At 47.5% G+C, this 22,937-nt stretch overlaps 1 protein-coding gene across 3 annotated transcripts in view; it reads right to left on the reverse strand.

Moving 5' to 3' along the window:
• Window positions 1-13,057, reverse strand: part of LOC135057064 (oocyte zinc finger protein XlCOF8.4-like) — a 48,386-nt gene extending 35,329 nt beyond the window's left edge. For 2 of the 3 annotated variants that reach the window (XM_063962961.1, XM_063962959.1), the window contains exons 1-2: window positions 12,200-12,462; window positions 9,545-9,692 (exon numbers count right to left, since the gene is read on the reverse strand). In XM_063962961.1, the coding sequence (XP_063819031.1) occupies window positions 9,545-9,643 (99 nt within the window). In that variant the 5' untranslated portion in view covers window positions 9,644-9,692; window positions 12,200-12,462. Of the gene's footprint in view, window positions 1-9,544; window positions 9,693-12,199; window positions 12,463-12,716 lie in introns of those variants that run through there. The other variant, XM_063962960.1, reaches the window with a different exon arrangement.
• Window positions 13,058-22,937: the final 9,880 nt, after the last annotated feature.

Genomic DNA, 22,937 nt, shown 5'->3' on the forward strand with positions numbered 1-22,937 from the left:
GAGACACCAATATAACTAAGTAGTTTTTATTAATGAGTCTATTGTGCACAATACACAAGAAAGGGTCTATTTTATAATGCAACCCCTATCCTACCTGTAACTACATCCTATATATAGGAAAGAGCAGAGTATATAGAATTTATCCTGTCATCTTCATTTAAGTGATAGAAATCAAGATACTGTGGCAATGTGATATATCACAGCTCCTGTAAGGACTGATGCTATTATCTATCTAGTACAGGGGTGGGCAATTAATTTCTATAGGGGGCCACATGAAAAATCTGAACTGTGTTGGAGGGCCGAACCAATGATGCTGATGTTACTTGCGGTGGTTTATACCGCCACTGTTAGTACGTGATTCTATACTTAATTGTATGTGGTTATCCTAATAAATTTGTGGTTTTATGCACTGCAGTGCACATCCCTTCTTTTTAATTGAGTTGCACACATTACCTGACGGTGGATACGGGAATAAGGGGAAGACGCCAACCTAATTAAGGTCTTAAGTGCACCAGATCCAGCGCTGGGTATTTATAGGAGAAAATTAAGAAACAATCGAACCTGAGACTTGTAGTTCCACATGCTGTACTTGTGGTGCTGACTGAGCAGCGCGCTGTCAGGCAGGGAAGGACGACGGACGTATCAGGAGGCACCTTGGGAACATGCTGGCGGTGACTGACAGGGGAGGCAGGCAATGGGGAACGATTGTGTCCTGCAGGATGCGCTGTGAGTCACTCGTCCTGTGTGCGCCTCAGCCAATAGCATTTCAGTATTGGCTGAGGCACACACAGGACTGTGATTCACAGTGCGTCCTGCAGGACCCGAGCATCCATGGTGCAGGGAGCCTGTGGGCGGAGAGCGGCCGGACAGGGATTGCCAAAGAGCCGTATGTGGCCCACGGGTCGTACTTTGCCCAGGTCTGATCTAGTACCTGCTTCCCGGTTACAGCTGTGCTTCTGAGGAGACTGAGGCAGAGCAGAAAGTACCCAGAGAGAACGGATGCCATCATGTGACCCAGACAGCAGAGGATTATTAAAGAACATTATAAGGTCACTATAGATCATTGTGGGCACAGAGCTGTGTATATGGGATTTACAGTGACTAAATATAGACAGAGGCCATGGCACACGTTCTGCATCCTGGCGGTCACCACTCAGGAAACCGCGCCGGAATGCCGAAGGTGAATACTTGGGTCGGGGTTAGGGCCCAGGGGGTCAAGGGTTAGGCACTATGGGGGTGGTTAGCCATAGCCACCACTACGCGGGGGTTAGTCCTAACTGCCACCCTTCACAGATTAGCCCTAGCCGCCACCCCACAAGGGTTAGGGTAGGGCCACTGATACTGTATCTGAGAGCGGCTCCCTGCTGCCCGGTTACAGCTGTGCTGATGAGAGGACTGAGGCACTGATACTATATCTGAGAGCACCTCCCTGCTGCCCGGTTATAGCTGTGCTGATGAGAGGACTGAGGCACCAATACTATATCTGAGAGTGGCTCCCTGCTGCGCGGTTATAGCTGTGCTGATGAGAGGGCTGAGGCACTGATACTGTATCTGAGAGCGGCTCCCTGCTGCCTGGTTATAGCTGTGCTGATGAGAGGACTGAGGCACTTATACTATATCTGAGAGCACCTCCCTGCTGCCCGGTTACAGCTGTGCTGATGAGGAGACTGAAGCACTGATACTATATCTGAGAGCACCTCCCTGCTGCCCAGTTACAGCTGTGCAGATGAGAGGACTGAAGCACTGATACTATATCTGAGAGTACCTCCCTGCTGCCCGGTTACAGCTGTGCTGATGAGAGGACTGAGGCACTGATACTATATCTGAGAGCGGCTCCCTGCTGCCCAGTTACAGCTGTGCTGATGAGAGGACTGAAGCACTGATACTATATCTGAGAGTACCTCCCTGCTGCCCGGTTACAGCTGTGCTGATGAGAGGACTGAGGCACTGATACTATATCTGAGAGTGGCTCCCTGCTGCGCGGTTATAGGTGTGCTGATGAGAGGACTGAGGTACTGATACTATATCTGAGAACGGCTCCCTGCTGCCCGGTCACAGCTGTGCTGATGAGAGGACTGAGGCAGATACTATATCTGAGAAGATGGAGGCAGAGCAGAAAATACCACAAAGAGAACGGACGCCGTCACATGAACAATAATAGAGAATAAACTTTAAAACAGAAGTAAAAACAGGATTTTAATACCTCCCAGTAAATCCTTTTCTCCTAGTCCGTAGAGGATGCTGGGGTCCACTTATTGACCATGGGGTATAGACGGTTCCGCTGGAGCCATGGGCACTCTTAAGACTTTTCAATGGGTGTGAACTGGCTCCTCCCTCTATGCCCCTCCTCCAGACTTCAGTTATAGGAACTGTGCCCAGGGAGACGGACATTGAAGAAAGGATTTACTTTAATACTAGTGGTGAGATACATACCAGCTCACACCTCAACCATGCCGCACACATGGCAATCAACATAACACACGCCAACAGGCATGAATCAATTGCAGAAACAAGCTGAAACTAACATACACAACTTGTGTATAACTAAACTGCAGGTAAAGTACGCACTGGGATGGGCACCCAGCATCCTCTACGGACTAGGAGAAAAGGATCTACCGGTAGGTTTTAAAATCCTGTTTTCTCATACGTCCTAGAGGATGCTGGGGTCCACTTATTGACCATGGGGTTTATACCAAAGCTGCAGTACGGGTGGGAGAGTGCGGATGACCCTGCAGCACCGATTGACCAAACTTGAGGTCTTCATCGGCCAAGGTATCAAACTTGTAGAATTTTGCAAACATGTTTGACCCCGGCCAAGTAGCTGCTCGGCAAAGTTGTAATGCCGAGACCCCCCCGGGCAGCAGCCCAAGATAAGCCCACCTTCCTAGTGGAATGGGCCTTCATTGACTTCGGCAACGGCAATCCAACCATAGTATGAGCTTGCTGAATTGTACTTCTGATCCAACGTGCAATAGTCTGCTTGGAAGCAGGACACCCAATCTTGTTGGGAGCATACAGGACAAACAAAGACTCTGTTTTCCGAATTTGAGCTGTTCTAGCGACATAAATCTCCAAAGCTCTAACCACATCTAGAGACTTTGACTCAGTGAACGTGTCAGTAACCACCTGCAACACAATAGGTTGGTTTATGTGGAAAGAAGAAACCACCTTTGGAAGAAAATGTTGGCGAGTTCGCAACTCTGCCCTATCTTCATGGAAAATCAGGTAAGGGCTCTTGTGAGACAAGGCCCCCAATTCAGACACCCGCCGTGCGGATGCCAATGCCAACTCTATCTCTCGTAGAGGCTCAAACCAATCCGATTGAAGGAACTGCACACCTTTCACGAAGGTCTGAACCTCTGGAAGAGAGGCCAATTGTTTTTGGAAGAACACTGACAAGGCCGAAATATGGACCTTGATTGACTCCAATCGGAGGCCTGCCTCCACACCAGCCTGTAGAAAATGGAGAAAACGTCCCAAGTGAAACTCTTCCGTAGGAGCCTTCTTGGATTCACACCAAGACACGTACTTTCTCCAAATACGGTGGTAATGTTTCGATGTTACTCCTTTCCTGGCCTGAATAAGTGTGGAAATGACTTCTTTCGGAATACCCTTACGGGCTAGGATCCGGCGCTCAACAGCCATGCCGTCAAACGTAGCCGCGGTAAGTCCTGATACACGCACGCGCCCTGCTGCAGCAGGTCCTCGCGAAGAGGAAGAGGCAGAGGATCTTCTATGAGCAACTCCTGAAGATCTGGGTACCAGGCCCTCCTTGGCCAGTCTGGGGCAATGAAGATTGCTCGAACCCTTGTTCTTCTTAGGATCCTGAGAACTTTTGGGATCAGCGGAAGTGGAGGGAAGACGTACACTGATCGGAATACCCACTGGGTCACTAGCGCATCCACTGCTATTGCTTGAGGATCTCTCGACCTGGAACAATATTTCTGAAGCTTCTTGTTGAGACGAGATGCCATCATGTCTACTTGAGGAACTCCCCAAAGACTTGTCACCTCTGCAAAAACTTCTTGGTGGAGGCCCCACTCTCCTGGATGGAGATTGTGTCTGCATCCCAGTTGTCCACTCCCGGAATGAAAATTGCTGACAGAGCTCTTGCATGCCTTTCTGCCCAGAGGAGGATCTTTGTCACCTCTGCCATTGCTGCTCTGCTTTTCGTTCCGCCCTGCCTGTTTATGTACGCGACTGCTGTTACATTGTCCAACTGGATCTGCACGGGATGATCTTGAAGAAGATGTACCGCTTGTCGGAGGCCGTTGTAAATGGCTCTCAATTCCAGCACGTTTATGTGAAGGCAGGCTTCCTGACTTGACCATTTTCCTTGGAAGCTTTGCCCCTGAGTGACAGCTCCCCAGCCTCGGAGACTTGCATCCGTGGTTACCAGGACCCAGTCCTGAATCCCGAATTTGCGTCCCTCTAGTAGGTGCGGACTGTGCAGCCACCACAGGAGTGAAATCCTGCCTTTTGACGACAGGACTATTTTTCGGTGCATGTGAAGGTGGGATCCCGACCACTTGTCCAACAGGTCCCACTGGAATACTCTGGCATGGAACCTGCCAAACTGTATGGCCTCGTAGGCCGCCACCATCTTCCCCAACAACCGAATGCACTGATGGATCGACACACTGGATGGTTTCAATAATTGTTTTACCATTTTTGGGATTTCCAGAGCCTTTTCCACCGGAAGAAATACTCTCTGAACTTCCGTGTCCAGAATCATCCCGAGAAAAGACAATCTTGTCGTTTCCAATTGTGACTTTGGATAATTTATGATCCAACCGTGTTGTTGGAGTATTGACAGGGAGAGCGTGATGTTTTGTAACAACTGCTCCCTGGATCTCGCCTCTATCAGGAGATCGTCCAGATAAGGAATTATATTGACTCCTTTTTGACGAAGGAGGACCATCATCTCCGCCATCACCTTGGTGAATACCCTCGGTGCCGTGGAGAGACCGAAAGGTAACGTCTGGAACTGGTAATGGCAATCCTGAACCGCAAATCTCAGATAGGCCTGGTGAGGAGGATAAATGGGAACATGCAGGTAAGCATCCTTGATGTCTACCGACACCATGTAACCCCCCTCCTCCAGACTGGAAATCACTGCCCAGAGTGATTTCATCTTGAACTTGAACCGTTTCAAGTAGAGATTCAAATTTTTTAGGATCAGGATCGGTCTGACCGAGCCGTCCGGCTTCGGAACTACAAAGAGGCTTGAATAAAACCCCTCCCCTTGTTGCGGCAAAGGCACCAGGACTACGACCTGGTCCTGACATAATTTTTGGATTGCTGCTGTTACTGCTTCTCTTTCTGGAAGAGAAGCTGGCAAGGTTGATTTGAAATATCGGCATGGGGAACGTCTTGAAACTCCAGCTTGTATCCCTGGGATATTATTTGCAATACCCAGGGATCCAGGCCAGACAGAATCCAACCTTGGCTGAACAGTTTGAGACGTGCCCCCACCCGAGCAGCCTCCCGCAAGGGAGTTCCAGCGTCATGCTGAAGACTTGGCAGAAGTAGGGGTAGACTTCTGCTCCTGGGAACCTGGAGCCGCTGTGGGCTTCTTTCACCTTCCTGCAAAGAAGGGGGAACCTCTTGCTCTTTTGTATTTATTGGGCCGAAAGGACTGCATGTGTGTGTGGTAGGTCTTTTTTGCCGGTGCAGGGGGCAAAAACGTTGACTTACCTGCGGTAGCCGCCGAGACTAACGCATCCAGACCATCGCCAAATAAGGCCTCACCTTTATATGGGAGAGCCTCCATGTATCTTTTGGAATCCGCATCCGCGTTCCACTGGCGAATCCACAATGCCCGCCTAGCTGATACCGCCATGGTAGCGGCTTGTGAACTCAAGAGTCCAATATCTTTCATCGCTTCTAGCATGTAGGCGGCAGCGTCTTTGATATACCCTAACTTAAGGAGTATCTCATCTTTATCAACCGTGTCAATTTCTGATGACACGCTGTCTGACCATTTTTCAATAGCGCGACTGACCCACGCACAGGCAATAGTGGATCTGAGCAGTGTACCATTGGTAACATAAATGGATTTCAATGTAGTTTCCATCTTACGGTCAGCCGGCTCTTTTAGTGAAGCCGTGCCAGGTGCAGGGAGAATAACATTCTTTGTCAACCTGGATAGTGCACGGTCTAACACAGGGGGCGATTCCCATTTTTTCCTGTCCTCTGCTGGGAAAGGGTAAGCTACCTGAATCCGCTTAGGAATATGAATTTTTTTCTCAGGATACACCCACATCCCTGCAAAGAGAGCATTTAGCTCGTGGGAAGGAGGGAACGTGACCTTGGATTTCTTTTCCTTACATAAATAAGCCTTCTCCTGAGGTACAGGCGAGGCTTCTGTAACTTCAAACACGTCCCTTATAGCCACAATCATATATTGTATATTTTTTGCTAATTTATGATCTATTTCTCTAGAGTCACTATCGTTGACACAAGAATCAGTCTGTGTCGGTATCAGTATTCGCAAATGGTCTCTTATGTGACCCAGAGGGGCCGCCTGCAGATGGAAGAACTGAGTCCCGAAAAATCACACCTTCCACAGATTTTCTCCAGCATTCAGCATGAGATTCAGACTTATCTAACCTCCAGTTAATAAGATGCATACTGTCACGTATTTCTTTCACCCATGCAGGCTCTTGGTGTGCCGGCAGCGCCACCACATTACAACTCTGTGTCCCTAAAAATGCCTTCCTCCGGGAAGGAACTCCCTGCCTCAGACATGTCTTACACACGTGTACTACACACACTCACAGACACACTGGGACTTATAAGGGGACAGACCCACAGTAAAATCTGTCAGAGGGACACAGTATAGGAGCAGCCAGTTCACAAGCCCAGCGCCAGTATATAATGTCTGTGAACACAGAATGCCCACAAATAGCGCTTTTACACAGAATTCACACTTGTAATGCACCACAAAACGCTTTGTGCCCCCCCTTAATTGCACCCTGTACTTGCAGTCAGAAGTGGAGGAGAGGACCAGCGTCGTCTCTGCAGCCTGAGGAGAGAGAGAAAATGGCGCTGAGCAGTGTGCTGGCTGCCTGAGGAAGAAGCTCCGCCCCTGCAATGGCGCGTTTTTCACTCAGTAATGATTGTTAATATTTATACTGGTGGGGGTAGGGCTGTGCCATCGGCATCTTATGCCCCCTTTTCACCAGTTTTTTGAGGTGTTTATGCTGCCCAGTGTGCCCCCCCCCCCCCCCCCCCGCACACTGCAGTAACTGTGTGTGGGCAGCAATGGCGCGCTGCGCTCCCGCCAGCCGCGCTGGACCTCAGCCGTCACTTACTTGATTGAAGTTTATTCTTCTCATACTCGCCTGTCTTCTGACTTCTGGCTCTGCGAGGGGGGTGACGGCGTGCTGTGGGAGTGAGCATCTAGGCACAGCTAGCGTTCAGTACCCTTCAGGAGCTAATGGTGTCCTGTCGGGCAGAAGCAAAGCCATGAAACTCTTCAGGAAGTTGGTTCTGCTTCTGCCCCCTCAGTCCCACGAAGCAGGGAGTCTGTTGCCAGCAGTTCTCCCTGAAAATAAAGAAACCTAACAGAAGTCTTTTTCAGAGAAACTCAGGAGTGCATCCAGTCTGCCTGGGCACATTTCTAAAACTGAAGTCTGGAGGAGGGGCATAGAGGGAGGAGCCAGTTCACACCCATTGAAAAGTCTTGAGTGCCCATGGCTCCTGCGGAACCGTCTATACCCCATTGTCAATAAGTGGACCCCAGCATCCTCTAGGACGTATAAGAAAATGATGAGGTCCCTACAAAGCTTTCTGTATAGCGGGGATGCAGAGCTAAGTACATCAGAGTTACTGTGATCAAATACAGAGGAGAGGAAAAGAGGAAGAAAAAAAAATATTTAAAAAACCAAACTCATTTAGATTATCAATATAAAATGTTATAGATGCCCCATGTAAACTAGCCTGTAACACCACAAGGAGATGTCACTGTATTATAGGCACATAAAAGGAAACAGAAGGAACACAATTGTTTCTGCAGAGGATCTTACCAAACGGACACAAGTATTATTGCCGGCTACAGCTAAATGTACTCTCCTGATATAAAGTGTAAGTTAAGGATATGTTCTAGTATTTCTACAGGGCTGGGGTCATGTGAGTGAATTCAGGGTCACAGAGGCCTCTGGGAGACCAGAAACATAGAACCGTCTAAGACATGAGTCACAGGGGGTGTGTCTCATATACCAGGAAGTGGTGGAGCTTCAATCTCTGTATCCATCACCTCACCATTCGCACCCTTAAGGCCCGTACACACTGGGCGATATATCGACCGCTCTCTTGAACGGCCGATATATAGCGGCTCCGTCGGCCAGTGTGTACGGCCGATACGTCTGTGAACTCTGTCGTTCACAGACGTATCGCGTCGGAGCCCGCAGCACAGCCGACGGCCAATATATCTACCGATATATTGGCGCGTCGCTGTGTACGGCAGTCGGCCAACCGCCCGTACACATGCTGCGGCGGCCGGCGGTGATTGGCAGCTAAACTGGGTGGGCGTGTGTACACGCCTGCCCAGTTCATGACGTCAGTCCCCGACGGATCGGGCAGTGTGTATGCTCAACACACTGCCCGATCCATCCATAGATATATCAATTGATCTGCAGATATATCTACTAGTGTGTACCCACCTTTACTTACAAAGCCCTTAATCACTCCTATCACAACTACAAACTCATCTCTGTACACACTCCCTCCGGCCTCTCCTCTCGTCCTCCAGCTAACGCTTTACTTGTACTCTGGCCACCTCGTACCTTGCCTGCCTCCTCTGAACCGTTCTCACTCACCAAGTCTGACTTCCTTCCACTCTCAATATCTTTAAATGCTCCCTGAAGATGCACATCTTCACTAAAGCCTCCCAGTCCTCCTCCCATATCCTCTCTCACTCCCTCCTCCCACACATATTGTCTCCTTCCCAGTTCTCCCTTCAACTGTTTCCCCCCTCTATTAGAATAATGGCTTCATGCAGGGCCCTTCTTCCCTTATGTGACTCTGAGACTGCTTGCCCATGAAATGGGTACAGGATTATTGAGTTCTACTATTCTGACTGTAGCTACAGCGAGTTGCCCTGCCCTGTACTTGTCACTTCCACTCCTTGTCTGTGGCTTTACTGCAGTGTCTGTTTTCACTATTAACTATTGTACAGTGTATTAATGCTATTTACTATATCAGTTTTCATGTTACCTCTTGAATGGAGCTGCATACGTTGGCGCTGCACATGATGTTGCCTAACAATAATAATTAAGTAACTTTGGAATAGGAATAGTGAGGTCACTGCGGCACTACCAGGCTCCCTCACCTTCCCAGTCAGGTCCCTGTATTAGTAACAGAGATAAGAGTGATGTCACTGTGAAACTCCCAGAATTCCCAGTCATGTCTCTGTGTTAGTAATAGATATAAAAGTGTTGTCACTGTGACACTCCCAGAATCCCTCACCTCCCCAGTCAGGATCCTGTGTTAGTAATAGAGATAAGAGTGATGTCACTGTGACACTCCCAGACTCCCTCACCTCCCCAGTTAGCAGGTAGATGATCTCCAGGGTAAGATTTAATATCCTCTCAGTCATGTTTCTCCTGTCCATCTTCAGCGAATCAGTAGCGCTTCTCATCTTCACGTGACTTCTAATAAAGACTTCTGGTTGCTTTCAGCCTAATTGTCTAGGGATAAACAGAATAATTATGATACACATCACAGAGTAAACTTGTAACATACGCAAATATGAAACACCATGTGACAGTCAAGGTCCGTACACATTAGACGATGTCGCTCTGTGAGCGACGTCGTCTAATGTTTCCCCTCCCGGGTCGGCGGCCGACTGTACACACCGAGCGATATGACCGCTCATATCGCTCAGCGACGTCATGCCTCCGCCAGCCCTGCATGCAGGTCGTGGACGACAGTCCAGATCATGCATGCATGCATGCATGCACTGACAACGACGATCGTTGCTGTCCCGCGGTCGTCGCTGGCGGCATACTCACTTGCCGATAAAATGAGAGACGTCGCTCATTTTATCGCCAAGTGTGTATGGGCCTTAAGTCTTCAACTTTTCCCCAGACCATAGAGCTCTGGTCAGTGTTTCTTAGAAATTTCCCTTAAACAGCTTCACAAGACAGCTCAGATACCATCACACAATGCTGTATTGCTTATAGGTACATCAACACTAATCGTGGCCAGGTGTCTGAGTCCTCCCATATACCTCCTTGGTGCAATTTGCTCAGGAAACATCTGAATTAGGGATGTCTGTGATTTTAGAGGGTAGATTTACTCTAGAACGGGTTGGTGGCATTTTTTAACTCAACGTCCATTATCTGCGATTTTCACCTCCAAACTGCTCTTACTATTCAACAGTTTGAAAGGCACTTTAAAATCCGATAACAATGGGTGGGAAGCTTAAAATAGGCAATCCCACTGACAATTTGCTGCAAACCCGCAGTATCTATGTGGCCAATCAGAAAGTTAGGACTCCCAAATACACTTTCAATAAAGGCAATCATAATGTATTGATGAAGGAGTATAATAACATTAATAATACTCTTATGGAGGCAATATTATTTTATTAATAAAACTGGATGCAAAAATAATGTTTAATTAGATTAAGAGATCAATATTAAGTATTAAATAAATTAAAAGGGGGAAAAATATTTAAGTGACATTTAAAAAAATATATATATTTACAAAGAGGACACCTTTTAATAAATCTGACTGTCTCTATTATATAATATTTGCAAATCGGGATGGCGATGTATCTGTCGATATGGTATTAAGGGCCTAATTCAGATCTGATCGATGGCCTGCGTTTTTTGCTGTCCTGCGATGAGATAGTCACCGCCTCCACGGGGAGTGTAGCTGAGCTGCAAAAATTCACGTTGTGCAGTCTGTGCGCAGCCCAGGACTTACTCCACCAGTGCGATGAGAACGGGCAGATCGGGGCTGGAACTGACGTCACACACCCTCTCTGAAAACTCTTGGGCACGCCTGCGTTTTTCAGGACACTCCCAGTAAACGCCCAGTTATCACCCACAAACGGCCTCTTCCTGTCAATCACCTTGCGAATGCTAGTGCTATCGGATTTTTCGCACCATCCCATCACTGACCGGCGATGCCAGTTGTTGTCCTATGCGTGTGCGCATTGCGGTGCATAGGGATGCGCTGTTATGATCTGATCGCCCGCTGTGCGAAAAAACACACAGCAGCGATCAGATATGAATTACCCCCATAGGCCGGCAAGTAAGGGCAATACTCAGCCGTACATATTTATGGTTACATCTGCACTTATAACTAGGTGTTCACTGGGCGTGACAACGGAACTGCGGGCTATGTGGACCTGCGCATATGCGCAATTACTCCCGATCTCAGGTGTATCTTTTGCACTCAGTGTAGGGTAGGTACAAATAGGCACTAATGATGATTAATAGTAGAAAACCAAAATTATGCAGAGGGGGAGGCACCACAAGGTGAATACAGCTCAGTATATGGACAGAGATAAACTTTTTCTTTGGCACCTGCAACATACGCCACCCAACTCTGCATCAGCTCCTCTGTACGTGGCTAGCAGGATATTATACGTATTGTATGTGTATGACTGCCAGTCCCACGTCTGGGATATCTGCTAACACAGACCTACATCAGAGCCACCATAGGTATGGGATACATCAGACACTGTCTTAGTGATTGGGGAATTTAATGAGACTAGGTATAAAAGGCCATAGTATATGTCCCCGTCACTAGCCTAGGTTTTACAGGAGCATTATGAAGCGGAGACATGCGATACTGAGGGTATGATTTGGGGGTGAGCCTGTGAGGTAGGAACTACAAGGCAGGAATAAGGCTTCATCATGAAGCTACTGGGGATGTGGATAGTAGGTGGGCACAGGAAAACTGGTATAATGTGGCTAGGAGGTGGGCATAATGTGTAGAGTGAGCATCAGGAGGTTGGAAGATGGGCATGGTAGCACATACGGGGATATACAGCGGGCATTATTAGGATGAGGTGGTAAATATGTGGAACCACCGGACTGGAGTCATGGAGGAATGAGGTACAAAATCATAACGTGGGAGTCCACTGGCCATGAGGTGTAAGGGGGTCACAGACACTTGAGTCTGTCGTTATACCTTCACAGTTCATGTGTTATCATCTTTATATCTTCATGTACATACATACCCCCTTCCCGTCGAAGCCTCCCGAGTTCTCTCACCCGGTCCGGGTGATAAGATACACTCCCATCTTCCGGCCTGTGCGTTCCAACTGACTTCCGGTATCTGCGTTCCAACTGACTTTATATCACTGCGTTCCACCAGACTTCCGGTATCTGCGTTCCACCTTTATTCTGGTCACTGCGTTCCACCAGATTTTCCGCTTCTTGTGAGGCTGAGATGTTCTGTTCTGGACTGTACCAACGCATACCTCCCAACATGACCCTCTCCAGGAGGGACACAATGCTCTGCTTCTGGATTTTCTCTTAATTCATGATTGCCGGCACCTGTGTTGGACAGGCTACTGGATGAGAAAGGTGTTTCAGCACAGGTGATGGTAGTCTTTAATTAATAGGGAAGTCCATGAACAGAGCATTGTGTCCCTCCCGGAGAGGGTTATGTTGGGAGGTATGCAGATGGTATTTGTCATGTCATTTTTACTAAAGCAGCTGCTGTAAACAGATATACAAAGTAAAAGTACTCACCCCTGTGCCCCATGTTCTCCTCTCCCTGTCTTTACATCCTTCAGCTCAGTACATGGGTAAAATAGTTACATAGGTGATAGTAATCACATGAGAGATTACTGAGTGCAGATCAGCAGAAAAGGGGGCTTCCTGTTGCCCAGTCCATTCTCCCTGTTCCCTACTCACATGACTGGTTGGTACATAACTCCACCACTTAGAAAGATGAACTACTGATTGTGTCATGCTCTGACAGTGACCCCGCCTCATTCCAACTACCACACAGCCTCCATTGGCCAATCACATGGCTCCACATCACGTTGGCTAAGTCTGGACTCTGGAGGGGAGTTGCATGTAAGGTGCACATACTAGGGATAACCATCAAAGAGTCCTCCATAGAAGGGGCCATATGCATACCTCCCAACACTACCCTCTCCAGGAGGGACACAATGCTCTGCTCCTGGACTTTTCTCTTAATTTATGATTGCCATCACCTGTGCTGAAACACCTTTCTTATCCATTAACCTGTTCAACATAGGTGCTGGCAATCATAAATTAAGAGAAAATTCCAGAAGCAGAGCATTGTGTCCCTCCTGGGGAGGATCATGTTGGGAGGTATGCATATGTGTTTTGCATCAATGGCCATTGACAGTGATCCATCGAAGGCTACTCTGAATGAGTGCCGGACAGTGGATGGCGGGACATCAGGGAAGAGTGTGGGGCTTAGTTCCATTCCTCCTGTACTGGGTGAAAAAAAATCTTAATAAAAACATTGCAGTCTTCTCTGCCACCGATGTTGGAGAACCATTGGATCTCTGCCATTGATGGCAAGTTCATCGGCTATCAGTGTCAACCTGCCATAGCTAATAAATGTGTATCCCTAGCACACCACTCTGGAGTCACTTCAGGTAACTGTGCACTAATAGTAATTGAAGGTTTGTTTGTTTATTTGTTTATGTTTTTGTTTGTTTGTTTGTTTTTTGTTTATTTGTTTGCTTTGCAAAATGAAGAATGTGGACCCTCCTGCAGAAATGTAGAGTTTGTGCAGGAAGAGAAAAAATCTCTGGCGCCACAGCATCTTCTGTCACCCAGAGGAACTGTGGGAGACGTCCTTATGTACATCAGTGTACTAGGCTCATGAATATATTGGAGTGTTCCCCAACTTATGTCAGGCAGGATAACATTATGATTTCCCAAATGTAAACTTTCTGTTTTCCTTTGAGTGCACATTTCTCCATCTCTCTATCTGTACATTATGGCTAATGTGAGTTCTGATAACAGGCTAATGGCAACTGCTGACATTAGCCATAACATATACCTATAAATACTGTAACTCAGCCCCCCTCCCCCCATCGTCTCCTGTAATGCAGTTCTCCTCCAACTGGATACCTTCCTCTGTTACTTTAAATTTCCAACACCCCCCCCCCCCCCATGTACATCACAATCCCTGTAATTCATTCCCTCCTTACTTTGCCTTTCCATGTATACAGGCAGCAATCACAGTAGGGGATGTCTCCAACTCTGGTCTACTACGATATGCCGGCGCTCGGGATCTCGGCGCCCAGCATACCGGCGCCGGGATCTCGGCATGCCGACAGTGGGGTGAGCGCAATAAAACCCCTTGCGGGCACGAATGCGCTACGCTATTTATTCTCCCTCCAGGGGTGTCGTGGACCCCCCCAAGAGGTAGAATAGTTGTCGGCATGCCGACTGTCGGGATTCCTGCGCCGGTATGCTGAGCGCCGGGATCCCGACAGCCGGTATATCAAATGCCTCCTCTTCCACTCCGCTGCTACTCTGGGTGTGAGAGGATTAGCATGGTGTGTGAGACCCGCCTCTTCAGTGAGGAAGGGGTTAATCTAGACTAGAAAAAACTAATTCCATCAGCACACTGCAATGGACCAACAAATGAGACATTTATTAAAAATGCTAATAGTAATGCTTGTGGCTTACCATATGTTTGCAAGTGTATGTAACTGTGATCTCTGCGCTACTATTATAATGTAGGATGATAGGGGTCTATTTACTAAGCCTTGGATGGAGCTAAAGTCAGCTGAGATAAAGTACCAGCCAATCGGCTCCTAACGGTCATTTTTCAAACACAGCCTGTGACATGACAGTTAGGAGCCGATTGGCTGGTACTTTATCTCTAGAGACTTTCTCTCCATCCAAGGCTTAGTAAATAGACCCCTTAGTCTTCTTTGCTTTTCCATTGCTGTGTGCTGGGGGAATTCGTTTTTTTCTAGTCTAGATAAATTCCTTCCTTACATGCACCTATGATGGACCAATAAATTGATTTTAACAGCTACCATTCTGTGTATCACTATATGATCCGGGTGAAATACACTGATAATGTTCTGTATTTTCTCTTACGTCCTAGAGGATTCTGGGATCCACATTAGTACCATGGGTTATAGATGGGTCCCTTGGGAGCCATGAGCACTTTAAGAGTTTAATAGTGTGGTCTGGCTCCTCCCTCTATGCCTCTCCTACCAGATTCAGTTTAGAAAATGTGCCCGGAGGAGCCGGTCACAGCTAGGGGAGCTCCTAGGTGTTCTTTACGTTTCATTATTTTATTAAAGCGTTAGGGACAGGGAGGCTGCTGGCAACAGCCTCCCTGCTTCATGGGACTTAGGGGGAGAGTAGGATCCAACACTCTGAGGTTAATGGCCTCTATCTCCGCTGACAGGACACTGCGCTTCTGAGGGTGTAGATCGCAAGCCCCCGAGGCGACCGCTCGCTCCCTCAGCACTGCCGCCACCCCCTAACAGAGCCAGAAGACGTCGGTGGTGAGTAGGACGCCGGCGCCCCGACAAGCAGGGAGCCGATGAGAATGGCGGCATCAGGGTGGGAGCCCAGCGCTGATGCTGTGCTCCGGAGGGCTCAGAGGTACTGTTGTGCGGCGCAGTGAGGGGCGTCCTGGGCCAGCGCAATACCCTTACACTGGTCCCAGAAGCTATCAGGGACACTGTACTGCTGCTAGCAACCATTACCTCAGGCCAGTATAATCTCAAGAAGTGCGGGAAGACGTGCCATTTTAGGGAGCGGAGCTCTCAGAGTGGATCCAGCACTCACCTGCACCATTTTCTCCCTGCAGATCACATAGCAGAGACGCTCGAAGGGAGCGCTGACCCTCCACATAACTCCAGCTATCCTGTGCGATACCAGGGGGTAATAGAAGGGGAAGGGGGGGGGGGGGGGGAGTGTTTACTCACATTAGTGTACTGTGTAGTCTATTAAGGTTACTCAGTCAGCGCCAGGCTTTTATTCTATAATTGCCTACTGGGCGCTGTGTGTGCTGGCTCCTTAACTCTGTGCCTCTCTGAAGGTACTTGGGGGAAACTGTGTCTGACATTTTCCTCTGTGTGTGTGTGTGTGTGTGTGTGTGTGTGTGTGTGTGTGTGTGTGTGTGTGTTATATATCTCACATTACTATGTCTAGGGACTCTGTATCTTGTGCTGCAGAGTATGTATCTTTGTATCTTTTCCAGAAGAGTCTATTCCATGTACACAGGAATGCAATATACTGTCTCAGCCTTCTGAATCCGAACCCCAGTGGGTGGCTTCTATAGATTGTAAGCTTGCGAGCAGGGCCTTCCTACCTCTATGTCTGTCTGTTTTTACCCAGTTTTGTTCTATTACTGTTGTTCTAATTGTAAAGCGCAACGGAATATGCTGCGCTATATAAGAAACTGTTAATAAATAAATAATAAATAAATTAAGGGGATGATATCCCAGATTTCATCTAGGATTGCTCATTATGAGACTGAAACACAGGTTTTGAGTAGTCTGCTCCCACTACTTCCTCAAAATCCCCTGGTATATGCCCAAAAAAGCATGCTCTTGCCCACATAATGCAAGTCGACACAGATACCGACTCTGATACGGGAGACGGCGACAGGGATATACTGGGGTAAATGAGGCATCCCTTGCTAAGGGGGTGCAGCTCATGATTGAGGCCATTCGGGATATTTTACACTTTGCTGACAAGGTACCTGAACAGGTTGAGGAGGCGTACTTTACAGACAATAAGAAAGCCTCCCTTACCTTCCCTGCGTCTAAGGAATTAAACGCATTATTTGAAAAATCCTGGGAAAACTCAGAGAAGAAATTCCAGATCCCAAAGAGAGTTCTTGTTGCTTTTCCTCTCCCTAAGAGGATAGGAAAAAGTGGGAAAACCCCCCTATTGTAGACGCTTCTGTATCTAGATTGTCTAAAAAGGTAGTTTTACCTGTACCTGGGTCTACCGCGTTAAAAGAGCCGGCAGACTGCAAGATTGAGACTACGCTCAAATCCATATACACTGCTTCAGGCGTGGCGCTAAGGCCCACTATCGCTTGTGCATGGATTTCTAAAGCCACAGTAAAGTGGTCAGGCACATTACTAGAGGATTGAGATTCTATGGATAGAAGTGACATTGAAATGTTCTTACGTCACATACAGGATTCTGCAGGGTTCATGGTGGAGGCCATGAAGGACCTTGGTCATCTGAATGCACGGACATCTTCCATGGCTGTCTCAGCACGTAGGGGACTCTGGCTGCACCATTGGTCTGCGGATGCGGAATCCAAGAAGAGTGTGGAGAACCTACCCTTCACAGATCAGGCTCTGTTTGGGGAGGCTCTGGATGCGTGGATTTCCATGGCAACCACGGGTAAGTCAACCTTTCTTCCCTCAGCCACTCCGCCAACGAGGAAATCTTATCCTACATCTGCAATGCAGTACTTTCGGACCGCAAAAGTTAAAAAGTCCAAGCCCCCTTCCACTTTCTTCAGAGGTGGTCGGGGAAAATCCAGGAAACCTGCACCAACAGGTTCACAGGAACAGAAGCCTGGTTCTGTTTCCTCAAAATCCTCAGCATGACGGTGGACCTCCCAGCCTGGAGATCGGGCAGGTGGGAGCACGTCTAAGAAATTTCAGTCAGGTCTGGGCGTCATCAGGCCTGGACCCCTGGGTACAAGATATTGTGTCCCAGGGGTACAGACTGGAGTTTCAAGAACTCCAACCTCACAGATGTTTCAAATCAGGCTTACCAGCTTTGCTGACAGAAAGGGCTATCCTACAGGAAGCCATTCAAAAATTGGAAAAGGCAAATGTAATTGTTCCAGTTCGACCTCATCTGGAAAACAAGGGTTACTACTCAAAACTCGTTGTGGTACCGAAACCGGACGATTCGGTCAGACCAATATTGAACCGGAAATCTTTAAACCCCTATTTGAGGGAATTCAAGTTCAAGATGGAGTCTCTGAGAGCGGTGATCTCAGGTCTGGAGGAGGGGGAATTTCTGGTATCTCTGGATATCAAGGATGCGTACCTCCACATTCTGATTTGACTGCCACAGGCTTATCTCAGATTTGCACTGTTGGACTGTCACTATCAGTTCCAGGCACTGCCATTTGGCCTATCCACGGCACCGAGGGTGTTCACCAAGGTAATGGCAGAGATGATGCTAATCCTGCGCAGGCAGGAAGTGAACATAATTCCATATCTGGACGATCTGCTAATAAAAGCATCTTCCAGGGAGAAGTTGTTGCAGAACATTGCTCTCACAACTCGACTACTCCGGGATCATGAATGGATCCTGAATCTTCCAAAGTTGCATTTGGAGCTGACAAGGAGATTGTCTTTCCTAGGGATGGTCCTCGACACGGAAGTGCAGAGGGTGTTTCTACCAGTGGAAAAAGCGTTGGTGATACAATCAATGGTCCGGGATGTCTTGAAGCCAGCCCGGGTATCGGTTCATCGGTGCAATCGCCTTCTGGGGAAGATGGTTGCCTCCTACGAGGCTCTACAATACGGAAGATTTCATGCACAGCCCTTCCAACTGGATCTCCTAGACAAGTGGTCGGATTCTCACCTACACATGCACCAGAGGATACATCTGTCGCTGAAAGCCAGGATTTCACTTCTTTGGTGGCTACAAATGCCTCACCTTCTCGAGGGCTGCAGGTTCGGGATTCAGTTCGGGATCCTTCTAACCACGGATACAAGTCTCAGAGGTTGGGGCGCGGTCACCCAAGGGAAAACTTCCAAGGAAAGTGGTCAAGTCTGGAATCCATCTTTCCGATAAACATTCTGGAACTAAGAGCCGTGTACAACGGACTTCGACATGCAGCACATCTTCTGCAAGATCAGGTCATTCAGGTGCAGTCGGACAATGTAACGACGGTGGTCTACATTAACCAACAAGGCGGAACGAAGAGCAGTGCCACAATGTCAGAGGTGACAAAAATCCTCCTCTGGGCAGAAAGGCACGCACTGGCGCTGTCGGCGATCTTCATTACGGGTGTGGGCAACTGGGAAGCGGACTTCCTCAGCAGACACGATCTCCATCCGGGAGAGTGGGGCCTCCACCCGAGGTGTTCGCAGAGGTGACAAGTCTTTGGGGCGTACCTCAAATCGACATGATGGCCTCCCGCCTCAACAAGAAGCTTTGCAGGTACTGTTCCAGGTCGAGAGACCCACAGGCAGTGGTGGTGGACGCACTGGTGACTCTGTGGTTCTTCTAGTCGGTGTATGTGTTCCCTCTACTTCCACTCATCCCAAGGATTCTCAAACTTACAAAAAGAACAAGAGTTCAGGCGATCCTCATTGCTCCGGACTAACCAAGAAGAGCTTGGTACGCGGATCTTCTGGAATTACTGCTGGAAGACCCGAGGCCTCTTCCTGTTCGCGAAGACCTTCTGCAACAAGGGCCATTTGCTTATCAAGACTTACCGCGGCTACGTTTGACAGAATAGAGGTTTAACGCCAGATCTTAGCTCGGAAAGGCATTCCGAACAAGGTTATTCCTACCCTGATCCAGGCTAGGAAAGGAGTAACGTCTAAACATTATCATCGCATTTGGAAAAAGTATGTGTCTTGGTGTGAATCCAAGAAATTTCCTACGGTGGAGTTTCAACTTGGGCGGTTTCTCCTCTTCCTGCAAGCAGGTGTGGATGTGGGCCTACGTTTGGGCTCCATAAAGGTCCAGATTTTGGCCTTGTCCATTTTCTTCCAGAAACAATTGGCTTACCTCCCTGAGGTTCAGACTTTTTTGAAAGGGGTCCTGCACATCCAGCCTCCCTTTGTGCTTCCTACAGCACCTTGGGATCTTAACGTGGTGTTGCAGTTCCTGCAATCGGATTGGTTCAAGCCTTTACAGGAGGTTGAGGTCAAGTTTCTCACTTGGAAGGCGGTCACACTGTTGGCATTAGCATCTGCTAGACGTGTGTCTGAATTGGGGGCTTTGTCCTGCAAAAGCCCCTACTTAATATTCCATGAAGATCAGAATGCGTCAGCAGTTTCTTCCAAAGGTTGTGTCGGCTTTTCATATCAACCATACTATGGTTGTGCCAGTGGCTACAGACTCCTCAATTACCTCAAAGTCCTTGGATGTTGTGAGGGCTTTGAAGATTTATGTGAAGAGAACTTCTCGTCACAGAAAGTCGGACTCTCTCTGTCCTTAATGATCCCAACAGACGATTTCTCGCTGGATCAGGTTCACTATCCAGCATGCTTATTCTACAGCAGGACTGCCGTGTCCAAAATCTGTTAAGGCCCACTCTACTTGTAAGGCGGGTTCTTCCTGGGCGGCTGCCCGGGGTGTCTTGGCTTTACAGCTTTGCCGAGCGATTACTTGGTCAGGGTCGAACACGTTTGCTAAGTTTTACAAGTTCGATACTTTGGCCTCTGAGGACCTAAAGTTTGGTCAATCGGTTCTGCAGGAGCCTCCGCGCTCTCCCTCCCGTACTGGGAGCTTTGGTACATCCCCATGGTACTAATGTGGACTCTACCACTGGTGTTTGTTGACCTCTGTGAACCAGGACTCCGTCATCCGCTGCCGTTGTCATACGAACCGGTTTTTACAGGAGCCTCCCAAATTGGAACACAGCTTTGGTAAAACACATCAAATTGGATGATTCATCCTTATGTTGGTCTTAATTAGTGACTGTATTGTTATTGGTGCAAGAACTCAAAAGGGTCAGTAAGCACACCAAGGTCATATTAGTGAGACATACATGGGTATGAAGTTCTACCTATATTTATTATAGTGTTATTTTAACCATTTTTTATCGTGTAATTGACTTTCTATATAATTAAACAAATCCATTGTGAAAATTATTCTGTGTCAATCTAGCGCTGTATAATTTTATCTCTTTCTCTATCTGGCTTCTAAGGGTTTGACTATCCCTTATCTATACAGCTGCTGGGCTAAGCTACACATCACAGCGCCTGACTGTATATACTTGATATATATAATCCTTGCTTTTACATATATACAATGTACCCAGTCGCTATGTATCTCCTACAGATGGAGCCAGTAACAGAGATACCCCAGAGAGATGTCCACGTCCTCTTTATTCCCAGGACTGTACAGAGGAGAATCACAGGACCCCACAGGAGGATCAGGTAGGTGGGATCTAGGGTCTCACCAATATACCAAAGTGACTGTCACTGTATGCTCTATAGAGTCTTATACACTGATATTCTGATTACTCTCAGTGAATGAAATCAGACATTATTACCATTTATGTTACATATGTATTAATGCACTTTGTTTTTGTAGTGGGGCGCTATCAGCACCGTGTCCCACCACCTAATAAGATCTAGAGCCCATGGATACTGAGCCGTATGCTGCTGTGTAGTGTGGGCGCTATCAGTACCGTGTCCCACCACCTAGTAAGATCTAGACCCCAGTGATACTGAGCTGTGTAGCGCTGTGTGTGGTGTGTGCACTATCCGCATCGTGTCCCCCACCTAGTAAAATCTAGACCCCAGTGATATTGAGCCGTGTGCTGCTGTGTAGTGTGTGTGCTATCAGCGCCGTGTCCCCAATTTAGTAAGATCTACACAAATCTAGATAAATAATGGGGGCATATTATCAAATAATAAGAGTGCAAACTGTGTAAGTAGTTCTCCGTGGGCTGTAGGGAGTGTCCTGAACACGTTTCACCATCTGTGACTTCCTCACTGAGTTCTCTTTCAAGACAGACATGTTCTTTTACATATATGTGGGGGTTTTAGGGTGAAGGTCCGACTAATATTAAAGCAGGAAATATAAAGAGAGAAGAGACGTATGTGAGGGGTGAACAGCAGTGTAAGCAGGAGGAAATCCCTACAGATATCAGCACAGGTGAGTAATAATCAGTAATTACAGAACACATATTCTCCTATCTGTGTATGACAGGCATGTCAAATTCAAAAGCCCAACTGGGCCGAATAATCAAGGTCTAAGTCTTGTGTGGGCTGAAAGAAAAAGACAAAAAGTCTTATATGCAATTTTGAAAGGTTTATTAGAAAAATCAACAATAAAGTATAATCAAAGAGATGTCAAGTATTGGGAAGAAAACAACTTTAATAGTCTGAGCTGGAGCTGTGTTTTTCCCCTTCATACATCTCTATATATTAATAATACCACATATCAGTGTGGGCTGGTGGCTGTGTTATCCCCCATCATATATCACTGTACAGTCCCCTCCCCCCTATATAATAATACCACATATCAGTGTGTGCCGGGAGCTGTGTTATCCCCCATCATATATCACTGTACAGTCCCCTCCCCCCTATATAATAATACCACATATCAGTGTGTGCCGTGAGCTGTGTTATCCCCCATCTTATATCACTGTATAGTCCCCTCTCCCCTATATAATAATACCACATATCAGTGTGTGCCGGGAGCTGTGTTATCCCCATCATATATCACTGTACAGCCCCCTCTCCCCTATATAATAATACCACATATCAGTGTGTGCCGGAAGCTGTGTTATCCCCCATCATATATCACTGTACAGTCCCCTCTCCCCTATATAATAATACCATATATCAGTGAGTGCTGGGAGCTGTGTTATCCCCCATCATATATCACTGTACAGCCCCCTCTCCCCTATATAATAATACCACATATCAGTGTGTGCCGGGAGCTGTGATATCACCCATCATATATCACTGTACAGTCCCCTCTCCCCTATATAATAATACCATATATCAGTGAGTGCTGGGAGCTGTGTTATCCCCCATCATATATCACTGTTATCTTCTGATCTATTTCTTTGTCCTGTTCTCCCCTTATGCTTCTTTCACTTTCTGCTGTTGTCCATATGTGACCTGCTCCATTCTCCTACTGTCTTCTTATGCTCTCCTTCACTCTCATTGCTTGCCTACTCCACAGACTATATACTTGCATTATACCAGAAAGACATCATAGGATCTCTAACTGTAGGTCCACCTGGAGACTTTCATTGTAAATCCATGGTTAAACATG

The sequence above is a fragment of the Pseudophryne corroboree genome, chromosome 3 (assembly GCF_028390025.1).
Source record: "Pseudophryne corroboree isolate aPseCor3 chromosome 3, aPseCor3.hap2, whole genome shotgun sequence".
Taxonomy (NCBI): Eukaryota; Metazoa; Chordata; class Amphibia; order Anura; family Myobatrachidae; genus Pseudophryne; species Pseudophryne corroboree.